The 24,337-nt window shown below is 38.1% G+C and overlaps 2 protein-coding genes across 6 annotated transcripts in view; both read left to right on the forward strand.

Annotated features, from left to right (window-relative positions):
• Nucleotides 1–21,248, forward strand: part of prkg1l (protein kinase cGMP-dependent 1, like) — a 40,252-nt gene extending 19,004 nt beyond the window's left edge. The window contains exons 7-20 of one of the 5 annotated variants that reach the window (XM_073867517.1): nucleotides 740–803; nucleotides 1,282–1,359; nucleotides 1,459–1,552; nucleotides 1,768–1,834; nucleotides 1,967–2,035; nucleotides 7,710–7,806; nucleotides 9,765–9,904; nucleotides 10,710–10,799; nucleotides 11,206–11,347; nucleotides 11,455–11,618; nucleotides 16,055–16,177; nucleotides 16,605–16,659; nucleotides 16,755–16,826; nucleotides 19,491–21,248. In XM_073867517.1, coding sequence (XP_073723618.1) covers nucleotides 740–803; nucleotides 1,282–1,359; nucleotides 1,459–1,552; nucleotides 1,768–1,834; nucleotides 1,967–2,035; nucleotides 7,710–7,806; nucleotides 9,765–9,904; nucleotides 10,710–10,799; nucleotides 11,206–11,347; nucleotides 11,455–11,618; nucleotides 16,055–16,177; nucleotides 16,605–16,659; nucleotides 16,755–16,826; nucleotides 19,491–19,562 — 1,327 coding nt within the window. In that variant the 3' untranslated portion in view covers nucleotides 19,563–21,248. Of the gene's footprint in view, nucleotides 1–739; nucleotides 804–1,281; nucleotides 1,360–1,458; nucleotides 1,553–1,767; nucleotides 1,835–1,966; nucleotides 2,036–7,709; nucleotides 7,807–9,764; nucleotides 9,905–10,709; nucleotides 10,800–11,205; nucleotides 11,348–11,454; nucleotides 11,619–16,054; nucleotides 16,178–16,537; nucleotides 16,660–16,754; nucleotides 16,827–19,490 lie in introns of those variants that run through there. The other 4 variants (XM_073867515.1, XM_073867516.1, XR_012369553.1 and 1 more) reach the window with 4 other exon arrangements.
• A 499-nt stretch (nucleotides 21,249–21,747) lies between these two features.
• The window catches only part of acsl2 (acyl-CoA synthetase long chain family member 2), a 39,168-nt gene continuing 36,578 nt past the window's right edge, over nucleotides 21,748–24,337 (forward strand). Inside the window, exon 1 of the mRNA XM_073867521.1 lies at nucleotides 21,748–21,907. The gene's annotated coding sequence lies outside the window, so the exon portion shown is untranslated. The remainder of the gene's footprint in view (nucleotides 21,908–24,337) is intronic.

The following is a 24,337-nucleotide window of genomic DNA, read 5'->3' on the forward strand; positions in this document are numbered from 1 at the left end:
CCACTGATCTGTGGTCTGTGCGGAGACTCTGTCAGTTGACCAATCAGAGCAGAGTAGGGTACTGAAAGGTGGGGTTTAGGCAGACTGAGTCGTTGAACGGCTTCACACGAATCGTTTGGGGATCTCTGAAAATTGGGGTAAATTTAAATTAATATTTTGAGAAAATGACCTTGCATGCATTTAAACCTGTTGTCCGGGACTAATAAACAGTGATAGGACGCTTAAAATGTGCATCTTACTGGCTCTTTAATAGTGGCCTAAGACTTTTGCACAGTACTGTAGATGTTTAGAAACACTCCTGCATGTAATAGTGTTTAGTGGTTTATAAGCACAATTTTTTAAAAAATTTTTAATGTATCAAATTTTATTAAAAAATGTGACTCCATTTTTTGAGAATGACCTATCTGTATCTTTGTGAAGTGATTTTAGACATGTCTTTTTAAAATGTATTTTCACTCTGTTACTTTACCTAAATGCAGTAACTTCATATGCCAGCTCAGGTGTGTTCATGCAGCTTAAATGGAGACTCCTAATATGATTACACTAATTTAGTCTTGCAGCTGCAGTACCGTATTTTCCGGACTACAAGTCGCACTTTTTTTTCATAGTTTGGTTGGTCCTGCGACTTATAGTCAGGTGTGACTTATATGTCAAAATTAATTCATACTGACTAACATGAACCAAAAAAAAACATCTCTCATCAGGCTTCCTGACACTATTTTTTTTGTGTATATCTTAGCGTTCCAGTCTTCAGTGTGTTAACAGAAGATGCTCTGATGAAAGTGTCTGATGCACTGGTGGAGGTGTGTAAAATCCACTACAAGGTGTTTGGACATACAGTACATGTGAACCCAATAAAAAAAATCTACCTAATCCCTATTAAATCAAAGCAGTCTCATTAGGCATGCTGTTTTGATTCTCTTGTTAATGTGATGTCACACTGATAAAGCCACTGACTGACAGTCCAGCATTATCATAGTTTCGGCTCTTAGCGAGTTGTACACTGTCAGCCCTATCTCAATAGTAAGACACTATTGTCTCAAACTGTATTTAGTAAAAATTTAATAGACGTCTAACCATAGCCCAATAATAAATGAAATGAAATAAAAAAGAAAGGAAACCAAACATCTTGTAATCACGTTGACTTTGCTTACACGATTGAAGTTAACCCAAGTTTACTTGTTTAATAATCTTGAAATTTGCAGTGTGAACTTGTTTGTGTGTTTGCTCCAAAAAATTAATTATGACGACACATCTATGCAACCTTCTCTTTCTCTAAAGTCTCGCTATAGGGATGGTGATTATATTATTCGAAATGGCAGTGTGGAAGATAATCTCTTCGTTGTGAGTCAAGGCCAGGTGAGACGGATCGATCTTGTCTGTATGTACAGTTCAACATAATGAAAGGAGAAATCTATAACAGCCTTATGTAACAATTATATATTTTTTGTTTAACAGGTTAAAGTTGTAGAGAAACAGTCTGCCAATGAAGACAGCGTCTTAGTGTCGGTTCTCACCAGAGGAGATTGTTTTGGGGAGAGAGGTCCACGAGGGGATGATATCACCCTTTCCAGCAGAGGGCGACACATGTTTGTTGCATGGAGGTGTGCGATTTTACCAATTCTGTTGGGAAATATTAATATGCCCTATAGTGACTAAACATTATTTAGTATTAGTAGTCTTCTAAAATGCTTAAAAGGTGCCATGGGGTTCACTGAGAGCCATTGAAATTCAAGTCAAATTCATTGACCAGCTCTCTGCTCTCCAGGGATGATGTAAGGTCGATGAGTGTGGTCGCTGCAGGCGATGTGACATGTCTGGTCATAGACAGAGAGTAAGTGTGAGCTGTTTGATAAAAACAGAGATTTATGTCATGGAAACAGAATAACAGCAGAAAACACATCAAACTATTTCGATTTATTGTGCCGTACATGACTACACTTCTTAATCCATCATCTATATCCAGGATTTTCAAACGGATAAATGGAGGCTTCAGCGACGTCAGAACAAAACAGAGCTGCAACACCAGATCAATGTATGTATGTCCAAATTATGTGTATATGTCATATTATGCACGAAATGCTTGAATTGTCAGCATAGCAATTGAATAGTTGCATCTCATTTCGAAAGCGGCCTCCTCCGGAGATTGTATTTGTCGGCCGCATACCGTGTGCATCATTAAGGTTGTCTCGTTTCATTAACATTTATTCCTGTTCAGACATAATCATTGACTCATTTCTTTCTTACTTTGAAATGTACGGTTGCTTTTCTTAATTATGATGCATGCGGCCAAGAAATGCGACCTCCGGATGGTGCAACCTTCATAATGAGACACAGCTATTGAAAATAATCTAGGGGTGTTCAGTTGTGCTCTTGCTGGGATGCCGTCCTGAACAGTTTAGCTTCATGTAATTATGTTGGCTTGACAAAGCCAACATACTGTTATTGTATCTAAGCTTATTATTAGTGGTGCTTGCATTTATGCAAGGCATCACTATTACTATTCCTCAGGGATATTATTCTTATTATTATATTTTATTCTTATGTCTGCACGTTTTTTCGGCACGTAACTCGTCCCGCACGGTTTGCCGTAGTCCCATGAAAGATGGCTCAAATCGACCGGTTTATTGAGGAGAGGTGTGCTATGACTTTTATAAGGGATCGGGTGCAGGATTTCCGAAAGGGGGGCAAAAAATCACCCAAAAAATCCCATTGACTTAACATTGCGCCGAACTTTGACGAGTCATAGCTCCGCTCGAGGATTTTGTAGAAATATGTGGGTTACAACATTTGAAGAGGGTGGTAGACTCTGTAAAAACATACATGACATTGGGGTGTAAGTTGTACCCCTGGGGTGTAAGAGGCACCCAAAAGTGCCCCATTGACTTATAATGGGGCAGGAAACATGCCCATATAAGGAAATAAAAAAGTTTCAGCTGGGATATCTTCGCTTTACAATGTCCTACAGACAAGTGGGTGGGCTCATTTCACTCGGGCATCCAATCAGTCTCTCAGGATCATCTCAGAGCTATTAAGCCACGCCCTTAGCAACAATTTTGGGCACCCTAGCAACATCTCCCATAGACTGCCATTATAAAATGCCCAGATGGATATCTTTGCACCACAGTGTCATAGAGACATGGGGGTGGGCTCATTTTACTCAGGCATCCAATCAGTTTCTCAGGATCCTTAAAGGCTTACTAAGCCACGCCCCTAGCAACCACTTTTCAGCACCCTAGCAACATAAAATTCAAACAGTTATATCTCAGCATCCGAACATCGTAGAGACACGGGGCTTGGACCGTTTGACTCGTGACTCAGAGTGTAATCATTATGGGATGCCAATTTTTTCCCTAGCAACCAAATACAGTACCCTAGCAACAGAGTAAACAAAGCCTTATATCTCTGCATCAGAACATCGTAGAGACACGGGGGTTGGACCGTTTGACTCGTGACTCGGCGTGTAATCATTATGGGATGCCCATTTTTTCCCTAGCAACCAAATACAGTACCCTAGCAACAGAGTAAACAAAGCCTTATATCTCCGCATCAGAACATCGTAGAGACATGGGGGTTGGACCGTTTGACTCGTGACTCGGAGTGTAATCATTATGGGATGCCATTTTTTTCCCTAGCAACCAAATACAGTACCCTAGCAACAGAGTAAATAAAGCCTTATATCTCCGCATCAGAACATCGTAGAGACACGGGGGTTGGACCGTTTGACTCGTGACTCAGAGTGTAATCATTATGGGATGCCAATTTTTTCCCTAGCAACCAAATACAATACCCTAGCAACAGAGTAAACAAAGCCATATATCTCCGCATCAGAACATCGTAGAGACACGGGGGTTGGACCGTTTGACTCGTGACTCGGCGTGTAATCATTATGGGATGCCCATTTTTTCCCTAGCAACCAAATACAGTACCCTAGCAACAGAGTAAACAAAGCCTTATATCTCTGCATCAGAACATCGTAGAGACACGGGGGTTGGACCGTTTGACTCGTGACTCAGAGTGTAATCACTAGTGGATGCCATTTTTTTCCCTAGCAACCAAATACAGTACCCTAGCAACAGAGTAAACAAAGCCTTATATCTCCGCATCAGAACATCGTACAGACACGGGGGTTGGACCGTTTGACTCGTGACTTGGAGGGTAATCACTAGTGGATGGCAATTTTTTCCCTAACAACCAAATACAGTACCCTAGCAACCGGATAAACATAGCCTTATATCTCCGCATCAGAACATCGTAGAGACACGGGGGTTGGACCGTTTTACTCGTGACTCGGCATGTAATCACTAGTGGATGCCAATTTTTTCCCTAGCAACCAAATACAGTACCCTAGCAACAGTGTAAACAAAGCCTTATATCTCCGCATCAGAACATCATAGAGACACCGGGGTTGGACCGTTTTACTCATGACTCGGCATGTAATCACTAGTGGATGCCATTTTTTTCCCTAGCAACCAAAAACAGTACCCTAGCAACAGTGTAAACAAAGCCTTATATCTCCGCATCAGAACATCGTAGAGACACGGGGGTTGGACCGTTGAACTCGTGACTCGGCATGTAATCACTAGTGGATGCCAATTTTTTCACAAGCAACCAAATACAATACCCTAGCAACAGTGTAAACAAAGCCTTATATCTCCGCATCAGAACATCGTAGAGACACGGGGGTTGGACCGTTTTGCTCGTGGCTCGGCGTGTGGTCATTGGTGGGTGCCGGTTTTTTTCCCTAGCAACAAAATACAGTACCCTAGCAACAGTGTAAACAAAGCCTTATATCTCCGCATCAGAACATCGTAGGCACACAGGGGTTGGACCATTTCACTTGTGACTCTGCATGTAATCATTAGTGGATGGCAATTTTTTCCCTAGCAACCAAATACAGTACCCTAGCAACAGAGTAAACAAAGCCTTATATCTCCACTTCAGAACATCAGAGAGACAAGGGAGTTTGACAGTTTGACTCGTGACTCGGCGGGTAATCAGTAGTGGATGCCATTTCCCCCCTAGCAACCAAATACAGTCCCCTAGCAACCGGATAAACAAAGCCTTATATCTCCGCATCAGAACATCGTAGAGACACGGGAGTTGGATCTTTTTACTTGTGATTTGGAGTATAATCATATACTGTCGCCCGAAATTTGCCACGGCAAGCACCACTTCACATTTTCTTCAGGAAATGTACCTATCTAGTTATTATTATTATTATTATTCTTCTGGTCCACACTTTTTCTCACAGTAACTCCTCCTAGAGCTTTCAAGCTACACCCACAAAACTTTACAAAACTTTTAAGACTGGTACGTAGATTTATGCTATATCTTTTCTAACTGATGGGACCTACCGAATTCCTAAACGGGGCGCTCAAACACCCCAAATTTTCCATTGACTTAACATTGCGACAAACTTTGACGGGTCATAGCTGCAAGCGAGAAATTTGTAGAAACTTGTGGGTTACCACATTTGAAGAGGCTGGCATGCTCTGTAAGAACATACATCACATTGGGGTGTAAGTCTCACCCCTGGGGTGTAAGAGGCACCCAAATTTCCCCATTGACTTATAATGGGGCAAGGAACGTGCCCATATAAGGGAATAAAAGCGTCCCAGATGGAATATCTTCACTTTAGAGTGTCGTAGAGACATGGGGGTGGGCTCATTTTACTCAGGCATCCAATCAGTCTCTCTGGATCGTCTCATAGCTGTTAAGCCACGCCCCTAGCAACCATTTTTGGGTACCCTAGCAACATCTCCCATAGACTGCCATTATAAAATGCCCAGATGGATATCTTTGCAGCACAGTGTCACAGAGACATGGGGGTGGGCTCATTTTACTCAGGCATCCAATCAGTCTCTAAGGATTCTTATTGAGGTATTAAGCCACGCCCCTAGCAACCAAATATGAGCACCCTAGCAACATAATAAACAAAGCCTTATATCTCTGGATCCGAACATCATAGAGACATGGGGGTTGGGTCTTTTGGTCATGTTAGCCTTATGCTAGTTTCATGCTAAGTCATACTAGCTTCATGCTAGTTTCATGCTAGCTTCATGCTAATTTCATAATAAATCTTGCTAACTTCATGCTTATTCATGTTAGCATCATGCTAGCTTCATGCAAATTCACGTTAGCATCATGCTAACTTCATGCTAATTCATGTTAGCATCATGCTAGCTTCATGCTAATTTATGTTAGCATCATGCTAGCTTAATGCTAATTCATGTTAGCATCATGTTAGCTTCATGCTAATTAATGTTAGCAACATGCTAGCTTCATGCTAATTCATGTTAGCATCATGCTAGCTTCATGCTAATTCACGTTAGCATCATGCTAATTCATGTTAGCATCATGCTAGCTTCATGCTTATTCATGTTAACATCATGTTAGCTTCATGTTAGCATCACGTTAGCTTCATGTTAATTCATGTTAGCATCATGCTAGCTTCATGCTAATTCATGTTAGCATCATGCTAGCTTCATGCTAATTCATGTTAGCATCATGCTACCTTCATGCTAATTCATATTGGCATCATGTTAGCTTCATGCTAATTCATGTTAGCATCATGCTAGCTTCATGCTAATTCATGTTAGCATCATGCTAGCTTCATGCTAATTCATGTTAGCATCATGCTAGCTTCATGCTAATTAATGTTAGCATCATGCTAGCTTCATGTTAATTCATGTTAGCATCATGCTAACTTCATGCTAATTCATGTTAACATCATGCTAGCTTCATGCTAATTCATGTTATCATCATGCTAGCTTCATGCTAATTCATGTTAGCATCATGCTAGCTTCATGCTAATTCATGTTAACATCATGCTAGCTTCATGCTAATTCATGTTAACATCATGTTAACTTCATGCCAATTCATGTTAGCATCATGCTAGCTTCATGCTAATTCATGTTAGCATCATGCTAGCTTCATGCTAATTCATGTTAGCATCATTCTAGCTTCATGCTAATTCATGTTGGCATCATGCTAGCTTCATGCTAATTCATGTTAGCATCATGCTAGCTTCATGCTAACTTCATGCTAATTCATGTTAGCATCATGCTAGCTTCATGCTAATTCATATTAACATCATGCTAGCTTCATGCTAATTCATGTTAGCATCATGCTAGCTTCATGCTAATTCATGTTAGCATCATGCTAGCTTCATGCTAATTCATGTTAGCTTCATGCTAATTCATGTTAGCTTCATGCTAGCTTCATGTTCATTCATGTTAGCATCATGCTAGCTTCATGCTAATTCATGTTAGCATCATGCTAGCTTCATGCTAATTCATGTTAGCATCATGTTAGCTTCATGCTAATTCATGTTAGCATCATGCTAGCTTCATGCTATTTCATGTTAGCATCATGCTATCTTCATGCTAATCATGCTAACTTGATGCTAGCTTCATGTTAATCATGTTAGCTTCATGCTAGCTTCAGGCTAATCATGCTAGCTTCGTGCTAAATCAGGCTAGCTTCATACTTAAACATACCAACAGCCAGATAGCCTACTAAACTATACATCTGTCAAACCTTTTTAAACGTACAGGCTACGCTTTGTCAAGCCAACATAAAGTTTGTCAACAAACTTTTCTATCTAGTTTACAAATAATACTTGTAAGTGTGTTATGTTAGTGTTTAAGATAAACACTGCGGGACAGGATTTGTGACCCGTGTTGTAATCTATACGTTTCAAACAGGTCAGAGGAAAATGGTTCTGCATTTGGTGAAATGACTCTCGGCAGTTTTCAGGTGTTGTATAATCTGGAAGACGGACGGTGTGGTCACACTCAGGTGGTAAATAATACACCATAATAAAAACATCCTATCAGTATAATCTTGATTTTAGTGTCTTGTATGAGTCTTGTATTTAACAAAAAAGTCCTACAGTTTTATGCTTGTTTGATATTGACAGATTTTAAAATTAAAAATTACAAAATTACTTGTGGACTACTTTTAATTCAGTCAGATTAAAAGGGATGCTCCGGCTAAATGTCAAAGTTGCCCCATGGTTTACTCATCCCTCAGGCAATGCAGGATGCATATGTCCATCATATAACACATTTGGACGTGATTCATGAGAGAGTGTTAAGGGGGTCGCACACAGGGCTAGAAGTGCCGCGTCGCACCATGTATCTAAAAACAGAACACAAATGTACGCACATCGGCGGCATCTGACGGCGGCTGTCCGCTGTGACTCTGGACGCTGCTCAAATCCCTGCTGCGCCACAAAGCGCCACTCACACAGTTTAACATTAAATTACATCATATTTGTCCCAAAAAAATGCATATTTTGCATCTTCAAGTAGACTCTCACTAAGCTTGCGCTATTTAATGTGCACATCTGGTGTGCGATACCTGCGAGTTGTCCTAGACGCAACGATTCTCGTCTGGTGTGCAACCCTCTTTAGTGTAGTGAGCGTTGTTTGCCAAAGGTTAGGTACACTGCGCAGTGAATCACGTGATTCCAAGATGCCGTCGTTACCAGTATATAAAGTTTAAATGTGCCATAGAATGTAAAACTGTATTTACCTAGGCATAGATGAATAATAAGAGCTCTGTACATGGTAATGACATATTGTGAGCCTCAAAAGCGTTTGTTTCCTTAATTTTTTGTTAAACTCGTGCATTCAAAAGACTGCTGGAAAACAGCACAATCTCAACATAACACTGACTGTGATGTTACAGTCAAGATGTACACCCCAACATTAAATTACACATTAAATTGATTACAAATTTATATGCTAGTTAATGCTACATGCTAGCGTTTAGGCTGAAGTCAGTATTGACGTTACAGTTACGTTTTGCAGGTCCATACTGAGAAAAACACAAATAAACGTACCACTCAGAAACGTCCATTAAAGGCAGAGTCCACAATGTTTGAAAAACGTTTTGGAAAAGGAGACGGGACGACTACCAAAACACACTTATAGCCAATCAGCAGTAAGGAGCGTGTCTACTAACCGACATCCTTGCCGGGTTGCGTATGTGTGGGGCGGGTCTATCAACAGAAGGTCCAGATTCTATTGGGGTAGGGGCGTGTTTGTTTAGGTGATTTCAAATATCAACATTGGCTTTCAAACATCATGGACTCCGCCTTTAACAATCTACAAACAATTAGTTGTTCCTCAAAATCTGTATTTTCGTCTGATAAAGACTCACACATATAAGGTCTGTTTATTAATGTGAGCTACTGAGCTTGAGCCTCAGAGCAGAGTTCAACATTATTATTCATGACCCTTCAAAATTCAAAGGACAAATTCTAGGCTTGTAAATGGACATGTAAAAAAGGTTCTGGATCCTTTTTGCACTTAATAACGTTACATAACGTTAATATCTATGTAAATATCAAAGAACAATTTAACAGATTATTTTAATGCATTCTTTGGCCCTTTCAATTTTTTCTTATAAAATCGCTTCGATTACTCAAAAGATCTATATTAACCACTTGGAGCCATGTGGATTACTTCTGTGAAGGATGGATGCACTTTTTTGGTCTTCAAAGTAAGGACATTTACTAAAATAACTCTAAGTGTCTTTATCTGAAAGATGATGGACATATGTATCTTGGATTGGTTGAGGGTGAATAAATCATGGGGTATTTTTGATATTTAGCTGGAGTAACCCTTAAAAATCTGACTGAATTAAAAGTAGGCTACGTCATTTTGCAATCGACAAAAATGTTACATTATAGATCAATAAAACTGTTTTGGTTGATTTTGCTCCAGTATCGCTTTAATTTTGTTTGTCACAAGGTCCGCCTGAAGAGTGACCCCAGATGCAAATACACATTGAAAGCCATAAGAAAGCAGGCGATACGAAACACGGGTCAAAGAGAAAGGATTCTTGCAGAGAAACACATTCTTAAAGATCTTCAAAGTCAATTCATAGTGAGGTGACAACTTCATAAATATTAAATCAGGAATAGTGTAGGTGTGTTTATGTAAAAAGGACAGTAAGTAGGGTTTTAAGTGTTTTAGTAATCAAAATCAATGTCTTTATTCATAAATATGTCCTCGTTTTCACAACGTGTTTTCATTCAGAACACGTGAACTAGCTGAAACGGACAAGGAGATCAGTGATTACATAACGGCTACCGTAGTTGCAACACGCATTTGGAAAGGGGAGGCACTAGAGAGCACTATTCATTTGAATGCAAAATACAATTCCACCACTAGATGGGGGAAAATCTTACTTATTGTCCCTTTAAGATTAAAGGGCACATATTGTGCAAAATCCACCCTCTCTATCTTTTTTATCCCCTTTAAACCAAAGCAGTATCATTAGACATGCAGTTTTGATCCTCTTGTTAATGTGATGTCACACTGATAAAGCCCTGCCCACAGCCACTGACTGACTGTTGTATTTTACCTAAAACCTCTTCTAAATGTGTTTGTTAGCACACTGTAACACTAATTCAAAGGACTTCACAGGAATCACATCTATTTTAACTAAACACGCTCACTGTCTCTGTTAGTAAGGGAGTGAGGAGCTGTAGCTCATTTGCATTTAAAGGTATACACATGAAAACTGCGCTTTTTTGCTCCCACCCCAAAAGGGGCATTTTTGACATGCTATAATAAACTTCACAGACACATTCTAGGCACACCTGAGACTTATATTACTGTAAAATTGGCATAATATGTATCCTTTAAGAATGCTTTATTCTCCATTTGTTTGTCGTTTCTTTATTTTTCTAGGTTGCACTGTACCTTTAAAGACGCTAGATACCTTTATATGTTGATGGAGGCCTGTGAAGGTGGAGATCTGTGGAATTTACTGAAAGAGAGGCAAGTGCATTGATATTCGACCCTGTAGCTTAATTGGAAGGGAACCTTCATGCTGATAAATGTGTACCTTGAATGCACTTTTAGTCATTTTGTATGCAAGCATCTGCCAAAAGCTAAATTAATTTTAAAACTATTATTCACATTCACAAATGGTCACATTTGTCAGAAAATCTCTGCTGGTGCAAAACACAGTACATATTTGTAACACCTCTGCATTTTCTCTCAAATTGCCTTTTGTATTTGCAAAGCAGATTGAGTTTGTTTGCAAAATGCTGGATTTGTTTGTATAATTATGGCACAAATTTCACTCTATAGATAGATTGACTTTGCTACAAAAACTGGACTTCCTAATTCTATAGTAATGCCAAAGCAATCAATCATCATGACCCTGGTCTTTATATTGTAGGGGGTCACTGGAGGAAAGTGCTGCTCGCTTTTACACAGCGTGTGTGCTGGAAGCTCTTAGTGTTCTGCACAGTAAAGACATCATTCACAGAGACCTGAAACCAGAAAATGTTCTGCTGGACCAGCGAGGATATGCTAAACTGGTGGAGTACAATTGAATGAATGACAAAATACATACATATACCATGTAGCGTATAACAAGTTGACTGTGATGTTTTATATTGTTTAAGTTTCCTCTCTTTTCCATCAGACAGGGTTTGGTTGTGCTAAAAAGCTGGGGTCTTTGCACAGGTCCTGGTCATTCTGTGGGACTGTGGGTTATCAGGCACCAGAGGTTATTTTGCATAAGGGTCATGGTCTGTCTGCAGATCTCTGGGCTGTAGGGATGCTGGTGTGTGAACTGCTCAATGGCAGGTGAGTTCCTATGCATATAACAGCACATATTTGTTGTTTTAGCAACAGCGTAAACTTGTAAAATTTAAAGCAAAACTACGTGAGATTAGAGTATACACCCACTATTAGAGTATACACCCAAAAATAATAATTTTGCTATTATTAACTTAACCTCATGTCGTTTAAACCCACTAACGCTTCCTTTGCTATTCTGAACCAGAATAGAGAAGTTTAAAAACTTTTTTATGGTTGCAATGGTGAATGGTGGCAAGAGTTTAAAGGACACAGGTGTGATAAAGTACAACTCCATGAGACTCATACCATATATACCTGGTGTCCTGAAGGCATATTATGAATGTGTTCGGTGACAAACAAGCTAATATGTAATTGAAAAATTGTTGGTGTTCCTTATGTTATGCATTATTTAAAAGTAAATGATATAGTTTGATAGCAGAGAGAAAAGGCACAGGTCAACCCTTTCATGAAATTCACAATTTAGTATGTCATTTGATAATGCTTTTAAGCTTGAAAGTATAGTAGGTGATATCACAATCTGCTTCATTGTAACCAGAAGATAATTAAAACCTCCTAACCTTTAAATTCCTCCTTTATGCAACCAAGGTAGCATACTAGCAAGAGACTAGTAAAATCGCATACCAATCCTGTCTGTGCTGTTATATCCGATATCTCAGATTACAGTACTTAATAATTTACAGTTCTAATTTTTCTCAGTGGCTGCTGTATGAACCTTGAATGTGCACAATCTACTAATCACTGGGTAAAATATCTGCTGTAAAAGAATAATTTATCTGTGGATAAAATGTTGACATGGCTGCTTTTAATAGCTGTTAAAGCAACACTGAAGAGTTTTTTTTTACCATAAAATAACGTTTCCAAAAAAGTTTCAGTTGTTCATCCACTCGAAACAGGGTGAACGGCACTTTCACATTCGCTTTGCAGCCCTCTATCGGCCAAAACCGCACTAAAGAAGTTTCCAACAGTCGGGTCGCGGTCCTGTAGTTCGAGTAAAAACTACAAAAACTTGCTCTACGACAGACCTACAATCCAATCAGAGCCAGCTATGCTGCAGTATTTACGACAGTGGTAATGGACAATTACGCTTCTAACCTGTAGGGGGAGCAAAGAGCAAAAACTCTTTAGTGTTGCTTAAAGGAATAGTCTACTCATTTTCAATATTAAAATATGTTATTACCTTAACTAAGAATTGTTGATACATTCCTCTATCATCTGTGTGCGTGCACGTAAGCGCTGGAGCGCGCTGCGACGCTTCGATAGCATTTAGCTTAGCCCCATTTATTCAATGGTACCATTTAGAGATAAAGTTAGAAGTGACCAAACACATCAACGTTTTTCCTATTTAAGACGAGTAGTTATACGAGCAAGTTTGGTGGTACAAAATAAAACGTAGCACTTTTCTAAGCGGATTTAAAAGAGGAACTATATTTTATGGCGTAATAGCACTTTTGGGAGTACTTCGACTCGGCGCAGTAACACCCTCCCTCTCCCATTATGAGAGTGAGAAGAGGGGAAGCGGACTTTTCAGGCGAGTCGAAGTACTCCCAAAAGTGCTATTACGCCATAAAATATAGTTCCTCTTTTAAATCCGCTTAGAAAAGCGCTACGTTTTATTTTGTACCACCAAACTTGCTCGTATAACTACTCGTCTTAAATAGGAAAAACGTTGATGTGTTTGGTCACTTCTAACTTTATCTCTAAATGGTACCATTGAATGAATGGGGCTAAGCTAAATGCTATCGAAGCGTCGCAGCGCGCTCCAGCGCTTACGTGCACGCACACAGATGATGGAGGGATGTATCAACAATTCTTAGTTAAGGTAATAACATAGTTTAATATTGAAAATGAGTAGACTATTCCTTTAATGTTTAATTTAATTTAATCTTGATGTAAACCTAATCTGTGTTGTTTAATCTCACCCTTAATGGTGTAAGTATGGCATGTGCCAGCAGGGCTAATTAGCTAAGCTGTAACCCTTTGGGTTTCATGGAGCTCAGCTAAACCCTCCAACAGGCATACCTCTACCCATAAAACAGCCCAGCAATAGATGGCCGCAGGGATGATGTATTAAAGTAGACCAGCCGAGAGGTTAGCGGGACACTGGGAAAAATGAATGGGCTTTATGACAAGGAAACCAGAGATGTAGCACAAAAACTAAGCTCTGTGTTTAACAAAAGTTTATGACACTATTGTCCAACAAGATAAACTTCACAGATGATGAATGCATTTATTAGAAATAAAAGCTTACCTTAGGCCAGAGGTTAAAGGAATAGTATGTAGTATTGTGGCCAAAACTGGTACTGCAATCACAAAACTTGTGGCTAAAACTGTTGCTGCAATCACACAACTGGTGGCCAATACACAATATGACAACATAAACATCAGTTGAGGGCTGCAACGTCACTTTTTAAATGACAATATCCTGGCCAGAACACTGTTGTCAGTGACATAAGTATATGAAATTAAAATTATTTCTTAATGTCTAGTGACATATCAGGGCCATTTTATGATTAATTGATATAAATTTCTTACATACTGTTCCTTTAAGTACACCACAGTCTCTCGACATCAATGTAATCACCACCAAGCTTCCAACAGCTCTTAATTGATAAAGAAATACTTTGTGGATAAATCTATGTTGAGAATTGTGCCCATAATATGTTGTTTTTGAGATCTTCAAGCAAGTCCCCGACACTGTCTGTTGTCCCATGTAGCAACTTGTTAGCAACCGCCCTTTTTTAGACACATTAAAGAGCACCAATGGTCCGATTCACGATTTTACATTTCCTTTGGTGTGTAAGTGTGTATTAGTACATGTTAAAGATATCCAAAAGGTACAAACCCCAAAGTAAACGATGACGTGAGTTATTGTCTCCAATATAAATCTCTTTTCTTGGACTGCAAAAAACACACGGATTGTAGGCAACAGTTTACTTCCTGGGATTGGTGATGTAGTAAAGACCGACATTATCATAATTCCTCCCGCTCTGACTCACAGCCTGTAAATTAACTCCTGTTAGCATTGCATTGTGACCGAATCTTTCAAATATTGATAAGGAGCCTAAAATTTCCGGCTGACGTCAGAGGTATTCACACCAATCACAACGTACAGATTAGCTGGCCAATCAGGGACACAGAGCTTTACAGATCAATGAGTTTTGTACAAAATCAGAGCATTTAAAGGTGCAGTGTGTATATTTTAGAAGAATCTCTTGACAGAAATGCAAAATAATATAAAACTATAATATCAGGGGTGTATAAAGACCTTTCATAATGAACCATTATGTTTTTATTACCTTAGAATGAGACGTTTTATCTACATACCGGGGGTCCCCTTACATGGAAGTCGCCATTTTGTGCCGCCATGTTTCCACAGATCGCTTAATGGACAAACTTTTTTTACTCCGATGATGACATGTTTGTCTGGTGCCAGCTACCGTAGCTTCTCTATACATTTATAAAAGCAAGGGGTGATCAGTGAACTGAGCCATTCGTGCAACCTCACCACTAGATTCCGCTAAAATTTACACACTGAACCTTTAAGGAAAGCAGGATATCAGAAGCTACAAAAATGTACGGTATGTGGAAAATAATGTTTTTTACATAAACCACGCAAACACATTTTATTATAGCAAATGAAGAGTTTCGTTGCAAAATGAGATAAATCCATTTTTTAACATTTTTGTCAAAACATGTTTATGATGATTTTGTTTTATGGTGCTACTAAGCTGTATTTGTTAAGTTGTGAAGGTTTAAATCAAAACAAACCAACTGCAGTTGAATTGAAATTAATTGGAATGCACAACCAAAAAACGAGATTTCTGAACAGTTATAAAAACGGTGGTTATCTCGTTTTGCAACTAAACTCTTCAAATACACAAAATAATGTTGTTTTTAAGCAATGAAATAGGTGCTCTTTAAAGTTTTAGAAAGCAGGAGTGGGGTATTTCTGGTGGGTTTTATGTTGTATAATAAAACGTATCTTGGGCTTATGTGAACCCAAGATCTTAATGAGTTTTAGCAAAACCGCATTCAAAAAAGTGCTAAAATGCTAACTCACTTCCATGTTTTGCCTACAAAAATACACGGAATGGTAATGTTGAATAATAAAAGAGAATAAATTGTTATTAATCATTGTTATTAATCATAATTCTGGAAGTGATAATATAAAATAATTTTTTTATAGCAGTTTACATTTATTGTAATAATTATAAATAATGCAATAAAGTATATATTTTATACATAAAATTATCACAAAAAATGGCATTTGTGTTACATTTTTAGTGGTTTTACCAAAAACAGCCACTAGGTGTCAACAGTTTGCTGAATACTCGCTTGTCACAAATTAATAAATTACTGTCATTGCATTATTATAGGTTTTGAAATATGAAAAAATTTACCATCTATTTCTATATTTCCAGTCCTCTGTTCTCTGGTTCAGAGCAGCTGAGGGTTTACACAGCGACCCTCAAGGGAATAGACGAGGCAGAGCTTCCCAAAACCATCAGCAGGGCTGCAACCAATCTCATCAAGAGCCTCTGCAGGTGAAATAGTGCTTCTAAACAAAGAGGGTTTCTATAATGAGAAACAGGCTGAAGAAAAGGTCGGGTTAACCAGACAGATCACTCATTCTTTATCTGTGTAGAAGAAAGTGAAAGAGAGAACAGATCCTTACTGTTTCATTTGTAGATGGCATATGGGGGATTTAAGCTTTACGATGTTAAATGGAGATTAAAAGACCTGAGTGTCTGATCTTCCAACATATAGTTTTTATTACTTGCAATGATACAGTTGAATCAGGTGTTTTATATAAGGAGACATCTAAAACAATCTGGGAGAGGGTACACGGGTGTTGGGTAACACTGCAGTAGATTGATAAACACATTCTGTACCTCTGAGAATAGCAGTGCTCTAGATGTGGATCGGGGTTTGTGTGTCTGAGTCTGCTATCATCTGTCACCTCACATTTAGACACAACCCCACAGAGAGACTGGGCAAGAGGAATGGGGTCAAGGACATCTGCAGACACATGTAAGACCTTATCATCAAATATATGTATTTATACAATAAAAAGTACAGAAGAGGGATTTGAGAGGACGAGGAGGTTGATTTACTTTGTTTCACATGTGGTTTGAAGGGTTTGACTGGGACGGACTGCAGAAGGTCACAATGCCACCACCACTAATACCAAATGTGAGCTACATCTGACACATTTTAAAAATGTAACTCTGGCTATGTTTACATGTACAGACTGAATTTGATCTGATTGCGGGTTGGGACGGTGCAGTTTACATGTACCCTAAACATTGCAATTTAATTCAGATGTTTGTTTACATGTACATTCTACAGCCAGGGGTGTACGTTTACATGCAACAAAAATATAAGGTTGAATAGCCTTTATTTAAACACCTTAATCAATACAGATTGATTGGATGCAAATTTGGATTGTATTGAAAGGGGTGGTGTAGTCTGATCTGTGATTCGATCATCCATCAGGAGAAAAGTAAGCATATAAATGCGTGAATTGTAGTATTTTCTCAATCGAATGCAAAAATACATTGTGGACATGTGCAGAAGAGTTGTGCTTAAGTTCACGCGTTATATTTAGCTCTTATATCACATGATTCTCGTCACAGAAACATGCAATAGCAAGGCAATGGCAAAACGCATTATTAAAGGGGTGGTTCAATGGTATTTCATGCATTCTGACTTGTTTCCTCATGCTAAACGTAGGCAAAGTGTCAACTTTCTATACGTATCACTTCTTTATATGGGCACTTCCCCCGGAAAACCCCACCCACCCGTCAATCAGCGGGAGACGCTAGAACTTACAAACATCACATCACGCGACACAGTGTTGTTTAATTTCAAAACTCAACAATGGCACGAAAGAAGAAGTGTGTTTTTGGATGTAAGGAGAAGAGAGCCAGCTTTATGGAAACAATGGATATAGTTTATTATCCGGGGTAGCAGCGGAGTTTTGCGTGTGTGTTTGTTCAACGCTGGATTTCTTATAGGTCATGAGTTGCATGCGGTAAGTAAGACTTCTGTCTTATGTTGGAAATATGCACGTGAATATTATATAAATGACACGAACATGTAGTGAATTATAAGTTAAACAGTGTTGTATTGTGTTGCATGACTCGTACTCGCTCCACCCACGGTAGTAACTCCTCCATCGTAATTTTTTCGTACGTTATCGGAAAGATTCTGTAAAGCTAATCTTTCTTTTATAATCTGATTAAACTAAAGACTCTTCGGAGATATAAAGGTTGTAATACTACTCTATAGGTACTCCAGATTAACATCAGAAATGCAGAAACAGCGTGCGTCATGTGAGCTTCAAGCCCTTACAAAATTAACCATGGTTTTACTACAGTTAAAACCAAAAAAACTATGGTAACTGTAGTAAGACCACGGTTTTGCTAATAGTAATTAATACACCAAAAAAATCATGGCTACTGCACTTTGACCACAAAAAAAAAACATGGTTATTTTTTTGTAAGGGGGTAATGGGGTCACGCGCTGTACATTCTGCAACGTTCATGTGCACTTTTATATATAACATTACATAAAGCAATAAAATAGCGTTGTGCCTTTCAAAAATAGTTTTTCTTTGCCTTTATCTGAAAACATCTTAAGAATAACTTTCTCAACTCGACGAGAGATACTATGTGCTGTGTTGCCAAGTCCTCTGAATTCAGATTTGGGATACTTTTAAACTGTTTCCACAAGTATTTTCTGTGGGTTATAGGTGAAATGATTTTGTTCATTGATGCTTTTGGGCTAGTTTTGGATGTTTTTGGGCTAGTTTTGAATGTCCATTGGGATGGTTTTGATACGCGAATCTTGCAACCCTGGCTGTGTGCTTGCGGAGAATGTACATGTAAACAAACCTTTTTTTGTCAGATTGCAATGTTTGGGGTGCATGTGGGCTGTGCTGTCGTAACCTGCAATCAGTTTAAATTCAGTCGGATTGACAAAATGTTGTGCATGTAAACATATTGAATGTTTGTTAACTGAAATTAACAAAAATCTGAAATACGCAAAAAACATGTAGTACAGTCTACATCCATCAATCTAAATAGATTAAAATTTTATTTTACGTCTTTAAGTTTGTAAACAGAATTAAAGCGTTGCATTTGAAAACTGCGCATTTGTGCAGTCCTACGAGCTTTAAGACCCTGAGCTGCGTTCAGCCCTGACAAAACGTTGCACAACATTTATTAAACAGAAACAGCGTTGCATTGAACACCCTGTTGTGATGATGCAATAGCTGCAATTACGATAGCTGAGAGGCCATGCTTTTTGTTGTTTTTAAAATGTTTCTGGAGCCTGATGAAATCGTTATAAATACGCGTTTAATACTGTAAAATATCGTTGATGTTACAGTCACTGCCCTTGCCGTCCAGAATGAAAGACAACATTACAACTTGAACCCATTGAGCGATTGTCTCTTTAGTACCGCGTGGTTTATTAACATGTTGCTGCTGATTGAACTGCAGTTCTGACACACCCACCAAACAAAACGGATCTCAAACCCTGTTGCACATCGGTGCACACCGTTTCCAGGAAACATGTCGTTCAACCCGGAAACTGTAGCAAAACATTGCCGTTACCATTTAAACCACCTATATTCCAAAATCAAATCACTGCAGGGGGAATGAACGAAAGACAAATCCCAGGACAAATCATCAATGTATTTCCGTAATCTCTTATGTGAAAAGAGCTTTATTTATTTATTTATTTGTTTGCAAGTTGCACATGGAAAACTGATATCATGTGATTACATTTCATACCAATACATTATCACCTTTCCCATAATGTATTTATTTAGTTATGTGTTCTTATATGTAGTATTTTTGCAGGTTTCAAATCATGGAGGATCAGCTTCTTCAGCAGAAAGCCGAACCGATGCAGCACCAATAGATGATTCAGATTGGGACATAGACTTTTGATTTATGACACGGTGATATATGGACAATGTAAACTGTGTGATATATTGGACTCTATTTATTATACATCACCAAGAAAACACTATACAGTTCCTTGAATTCATAATTAATTCTGAAATTACATAAATTAGATATATGTACCACTAAAACATATACATATGGTATAATGTTTTGTGTACAGTAGTCAAAAAAATTATTTGGAGCAGTCCTAAAGTACACAAGGCTAATAGGCATTTGGTAACACTTACAGTAAGGTTATATTTGTTAACATTAGTTAAAGGTGCAGTGTGTAACGTTTTGACGGATCTCTTGACAGAAATACAATATAATTTACATTATATTATATGAACTACATTATCAAAGACCTTACCTAATGAACTGTTATGTGTTTATTACCTTGGAATGAGCCATTTTTATCTACATACACTGCGGGTCCCCTTACATGGAAGTCGCCATTTTGTGACGCCATGTTTCTACAGTAGCCCTAAACGGACAAATTACTGTACAGAGCGCGTTTTATCACTACTGTACAACAACATGTTTGTCCTTTAGCGGATACCAAAGCTTCTCTATGCGTTTCGGTGAATGGTGGACTGAGCCATTGGTTGCAATTCACAATCTCACTGCTAGATGCCGCTAAAATCTACACACTGCACCTTTAAAGCATTAGCCAACATGATAGGGATGTAACGATTAATTGTGTGTCCCATTAAAAATGCCTGTCTGAAATCGATTCTGAATCTCAAGGGTGCGATTGTGTGTTTCATGCACAGCTTGTGTGTGTACTACGGCATTTGGTCAGTAGGAAGTCCTTATCAATCTAAAATCATTATGAGTCGTTTATAACGTGCATTTAAAAAAGCAACACTCGTTAAACAAAATCATTCATAATATTCCTTATTATCATGAAAATACCTGAAATAATTTGAAGAACAGCGATATAAATATTCCTGTAGACATTTCCTGGAATAGCGTTTGTAATGCTACTTCTTCTGTGGCACAAAGAGTGTTTCTGCACGAGAGCGCCCCCTGGCTTTTGGATGTGCCGGGATTTCACCATAATTCATTACAATTCATTCATTGAGAAAACGTGCATTTGCACGATTAATCGTTACAGCCCTACAACATGAACTGTGAACAGTACTTCTATGGGGCGGTTTCCCGGACAGGGATTAGACTAGTTGCTACTGTAGTTGCAACACGCATTTGTAAAGAGGAGGCGCTAGAGAGCACTGTTCGTTTGAATGCAAAATACAATTTCACCACTAGATGGGGGTAAATCCTACTTATTGCCCCTTTAAGCTAATCTCTGTCCGGGAAACCGCCCCCTACATGTATTAATCTTAAGTCATGTCAATTTCAGCAGTAAAGTTAATGCATTAACTAATGTGTATGTAATAAAATGTTACTGTGGATTCTTTAAGGAACACAAAATAAAATGTTTTAAAACAGTTCCTATCAGGAGATTTAGACATGGACAAAATGTCCCTGGCCTGTAGGAAACAGGTTAAAATTGCATTACTTTCATTACTTTTTACTATCCCTGAAATGTCCTTTATCTGTCCAACAGCAAGACATTATTACAATTTAAATGCAATGATTACATAATATCCAATGGGATCAATGAAATAAAACTTTACTGAAGGAACAATTGACAGAATTTTCAAGTGTCATTAATACTTCATTAGAAAAGATTCAGATCACCGGCCCTTTTAATGCAATGGAAAAAAACGGTCATGAAATAAAGATGTAGCAACTGGCAAATTTGTAAAAAAAATTATCCAAATTCATTCATACAGTCTTACAAAGGGGTTGCATGCAAAGTACAGAATAATGTAATGTAAATGTAATGCAAAGAATGTACATAAAGAATAGCAAACATACATTGTAACCACATAAACAAGAAAACAAAATATAACACATTAAAAAAAAGAGAAGGGCTATCACCTGAACAATTACTTTTTTTAAGTAATTTTCCAATTTCTTTAAGGATGACACTTTTCAAAAGATGTGGCTAAGGTGTCCTGTTAATGATATGAGTTATGACGACACACATAATTTACACAAAATATGTCTATAAGATGACGTTTGTAATGATTTACGGCAATGAATCACGTTTAGGGATGGGTGCTGCTGGGAATCCCTCAAACACCCTTCAGTTTGGCTTGGGGCAGGTGACGTTAGACGGATGAGGGCGGTGTTTTGTGTGAATGGGGGCAAACACATTAGTACTGGGGTCCGAGGGGGATTTTGTGTTTAGTTGCACAGTCTGAGGAGGACGGATACACTTTTGGAGGACGGGTGATCGGGATAATACAGGTAAGAGCAATTTCCTAAAACTTGCACAAACCAAGTGCACAACATTTCGGAAACTGGTACAAAATGTGAAGAAAAGAAACGTAGTTTCTGGGAAAACTTCAAACTCATTCATTCCTTCACTCACTCGCTGACCTCTATGATACAACGTTGTGTATATCCGTTTTAACACTGTTTTTAATAAGATGCTCATATATAATGAAAAACTATGCGCGTGTCGTTTATAGTTGGGCTTTAACGCGTGGCACGTGGACGTATTTTGTAAAGTGTAGCCACGTTTTATCGCGCGACTTAAGTGAGTTAATCATGCAATCTATAAACTTGTAAGACGTTGTTAAAGTCTTATTTTATCATTAAAATCCGTGCTAAATTGTTAAAGCGAATCTTGCACCATTTATGCAGACACTTTAAACCGCAATATAAACGCGCGATATAATGCCATGCTGTTTATATTGAATAAAAAACTGCACAAGCGCTCTTTTCCAGAAATTAAATTATAAATCAATACATGCATTGTTTAACAAAATAGCCTATTGGACACTTTCCAGGTTTTGAACACGTGCAGAATTAATGTGATGAACTACACGTGTGGTGGTAACCCTGCCAGGACATCTGTGTAAACATCAGTGACTAAACAAAAATGTAGTTAGTTTAGAGGTGTAGTATCATTTTTTTTTTTTTTTGGATATGCTTTTTGTTTGGCTTTGGTATAATTTAGATTTTTTTAATAAGGGAATTAAACGTTAGGGTAATTGAAATATTGTTGTCTTGCGTAACATTTAGTGAATAAACTGATTTCATATATATATATATATATATATATATATATATATATATATATATATAATTTGGTTTTATAAATAATTTACACTTACTGAATCAATGTGTTTATGTTAATAAATCAATGAATGAATGTATCCAATGTTGCCAGCAAAAAAGTTTAGGAAGAAGGTCCTGTTTTTTCTGACAAGTAGTAAACCAAAACAACACTTCTCTGATGGCATGTCTAGTCATGCTAAATAAGGTTTTACTGGTTTGCCATATTCACACAAACAGTTTGCATTGTAGAAAGTTTGATAGGGAAGATTAAAAGTGATTCATACTTTGGGTCTGGTTGACAGATTGCCTCAATGCAACTGTAGGATGGATGACTCATGATTCAGATATTCATTCAGGATACATTTATAATATTTCACAATAGTGGAAGTAAAATATTGCTACATATTTGTCAATGTAAACACTTTATAACCCAGTCTGTACCTGCCAATTTGACATTTTAGAAATAGGGTTGAATCAGGCTCTCAGACAGTTAATTTACCCTATTTCTTGATCTCTTTCCCTCCCCAATTCCTTTTCTCCAAACCATTCTGTGTTCTTCATGCTTCATTTGGGAATCACAGCCAGAAAAGATCAAGGCATTTTCTCATTCGTCCTCTTTCTCATTTATTAACTATATTTTTCTCTCATTCAGTGACTAATTCACTGGACCTCATCATCATATTATCTACCTAAAGTGTCTTTGCTCCTCTCCGTATCATCTCAAAATATTATTTTGCCTAAAAGTTTGCATTTTCAGGACCCCAGAGCTAGTTCTGAAAATGCAAACTTTTAGGCAAAATAATAGTTTGAGGTGATAAGGAGAGGAGTGTTTGAAAAGTACAGTTTTCAAAGTTTTTATTAACAAATCCTTGTCCTCTCCGTGTAAACTACATGAATGTAAATCTGTGACAGCAGTGATGATGTGACTCGTGAGCATGTCTTCAGGAAGGGATAATGTATAGACAGCAGGTTGTTATCGCAAAAATCACGACTGGCCAATCGGAATCAAGCATTTTAAAGCGCCGTGTAATAATTCAGTATAGGCATGCGCAAGTGTAACCATAACAACAATGGCAGCCTACAGGACTGTGTTTGTGCTGCTCAGGATACAGAGTTTATTAAAGGTTAGTCAATTTTCTTAAAAAATAAATCCAGATAATTTACTCACCACCATGTCATCCAACATGTTGATGTCTTTCTTTGTTCAGTCAAGAAGAAATTATGTTTTTTGAGGAAAACATTCCAGGACTTTTTCTCAGTTTAATAGACTTAAATGGACCCCAACATGTAACCGTTTTAATGCAGTTTAAAATTGCAGTTTCAATGCAGTTTCAAGACTCTAAGGGGCTGTTTACACTTGGTATTAAGATGTGTTTTCATCGATCGGATCACAAGTGGACGAGAGAGACACATTACGTTTACACCTGGTATTTAAATCCGTCTCTTTTGTCCACTTTCGACCGCTTCTGTGCTGAATACTATGAGGGGGTGGTCTGTGAGACGGTGGGCGAGTCTCTCTGCTGTCATTCAAACGCGAGCGGGAGTAATTATGAGTTTATATGGACGTAAACTAATATTATGTCGGAGTCCACTGCTTGTTTAGCAAGTAAACTT

Source organism: Misgurnus anguillicaudatus, chromosome 5, assembly GCF_027580225.2.
Source record: "Misgurnus anguillicaudatus chromosome 5, ASM2758022v2, whole genome shotgun sequence".
Lineage (NCBI taxonomy): Eukaryota > Metazoa > Chordata > Actinopteri > Cypriniformes > Cobitidae > Misgurnus > Misgurnus anguillicaudatus.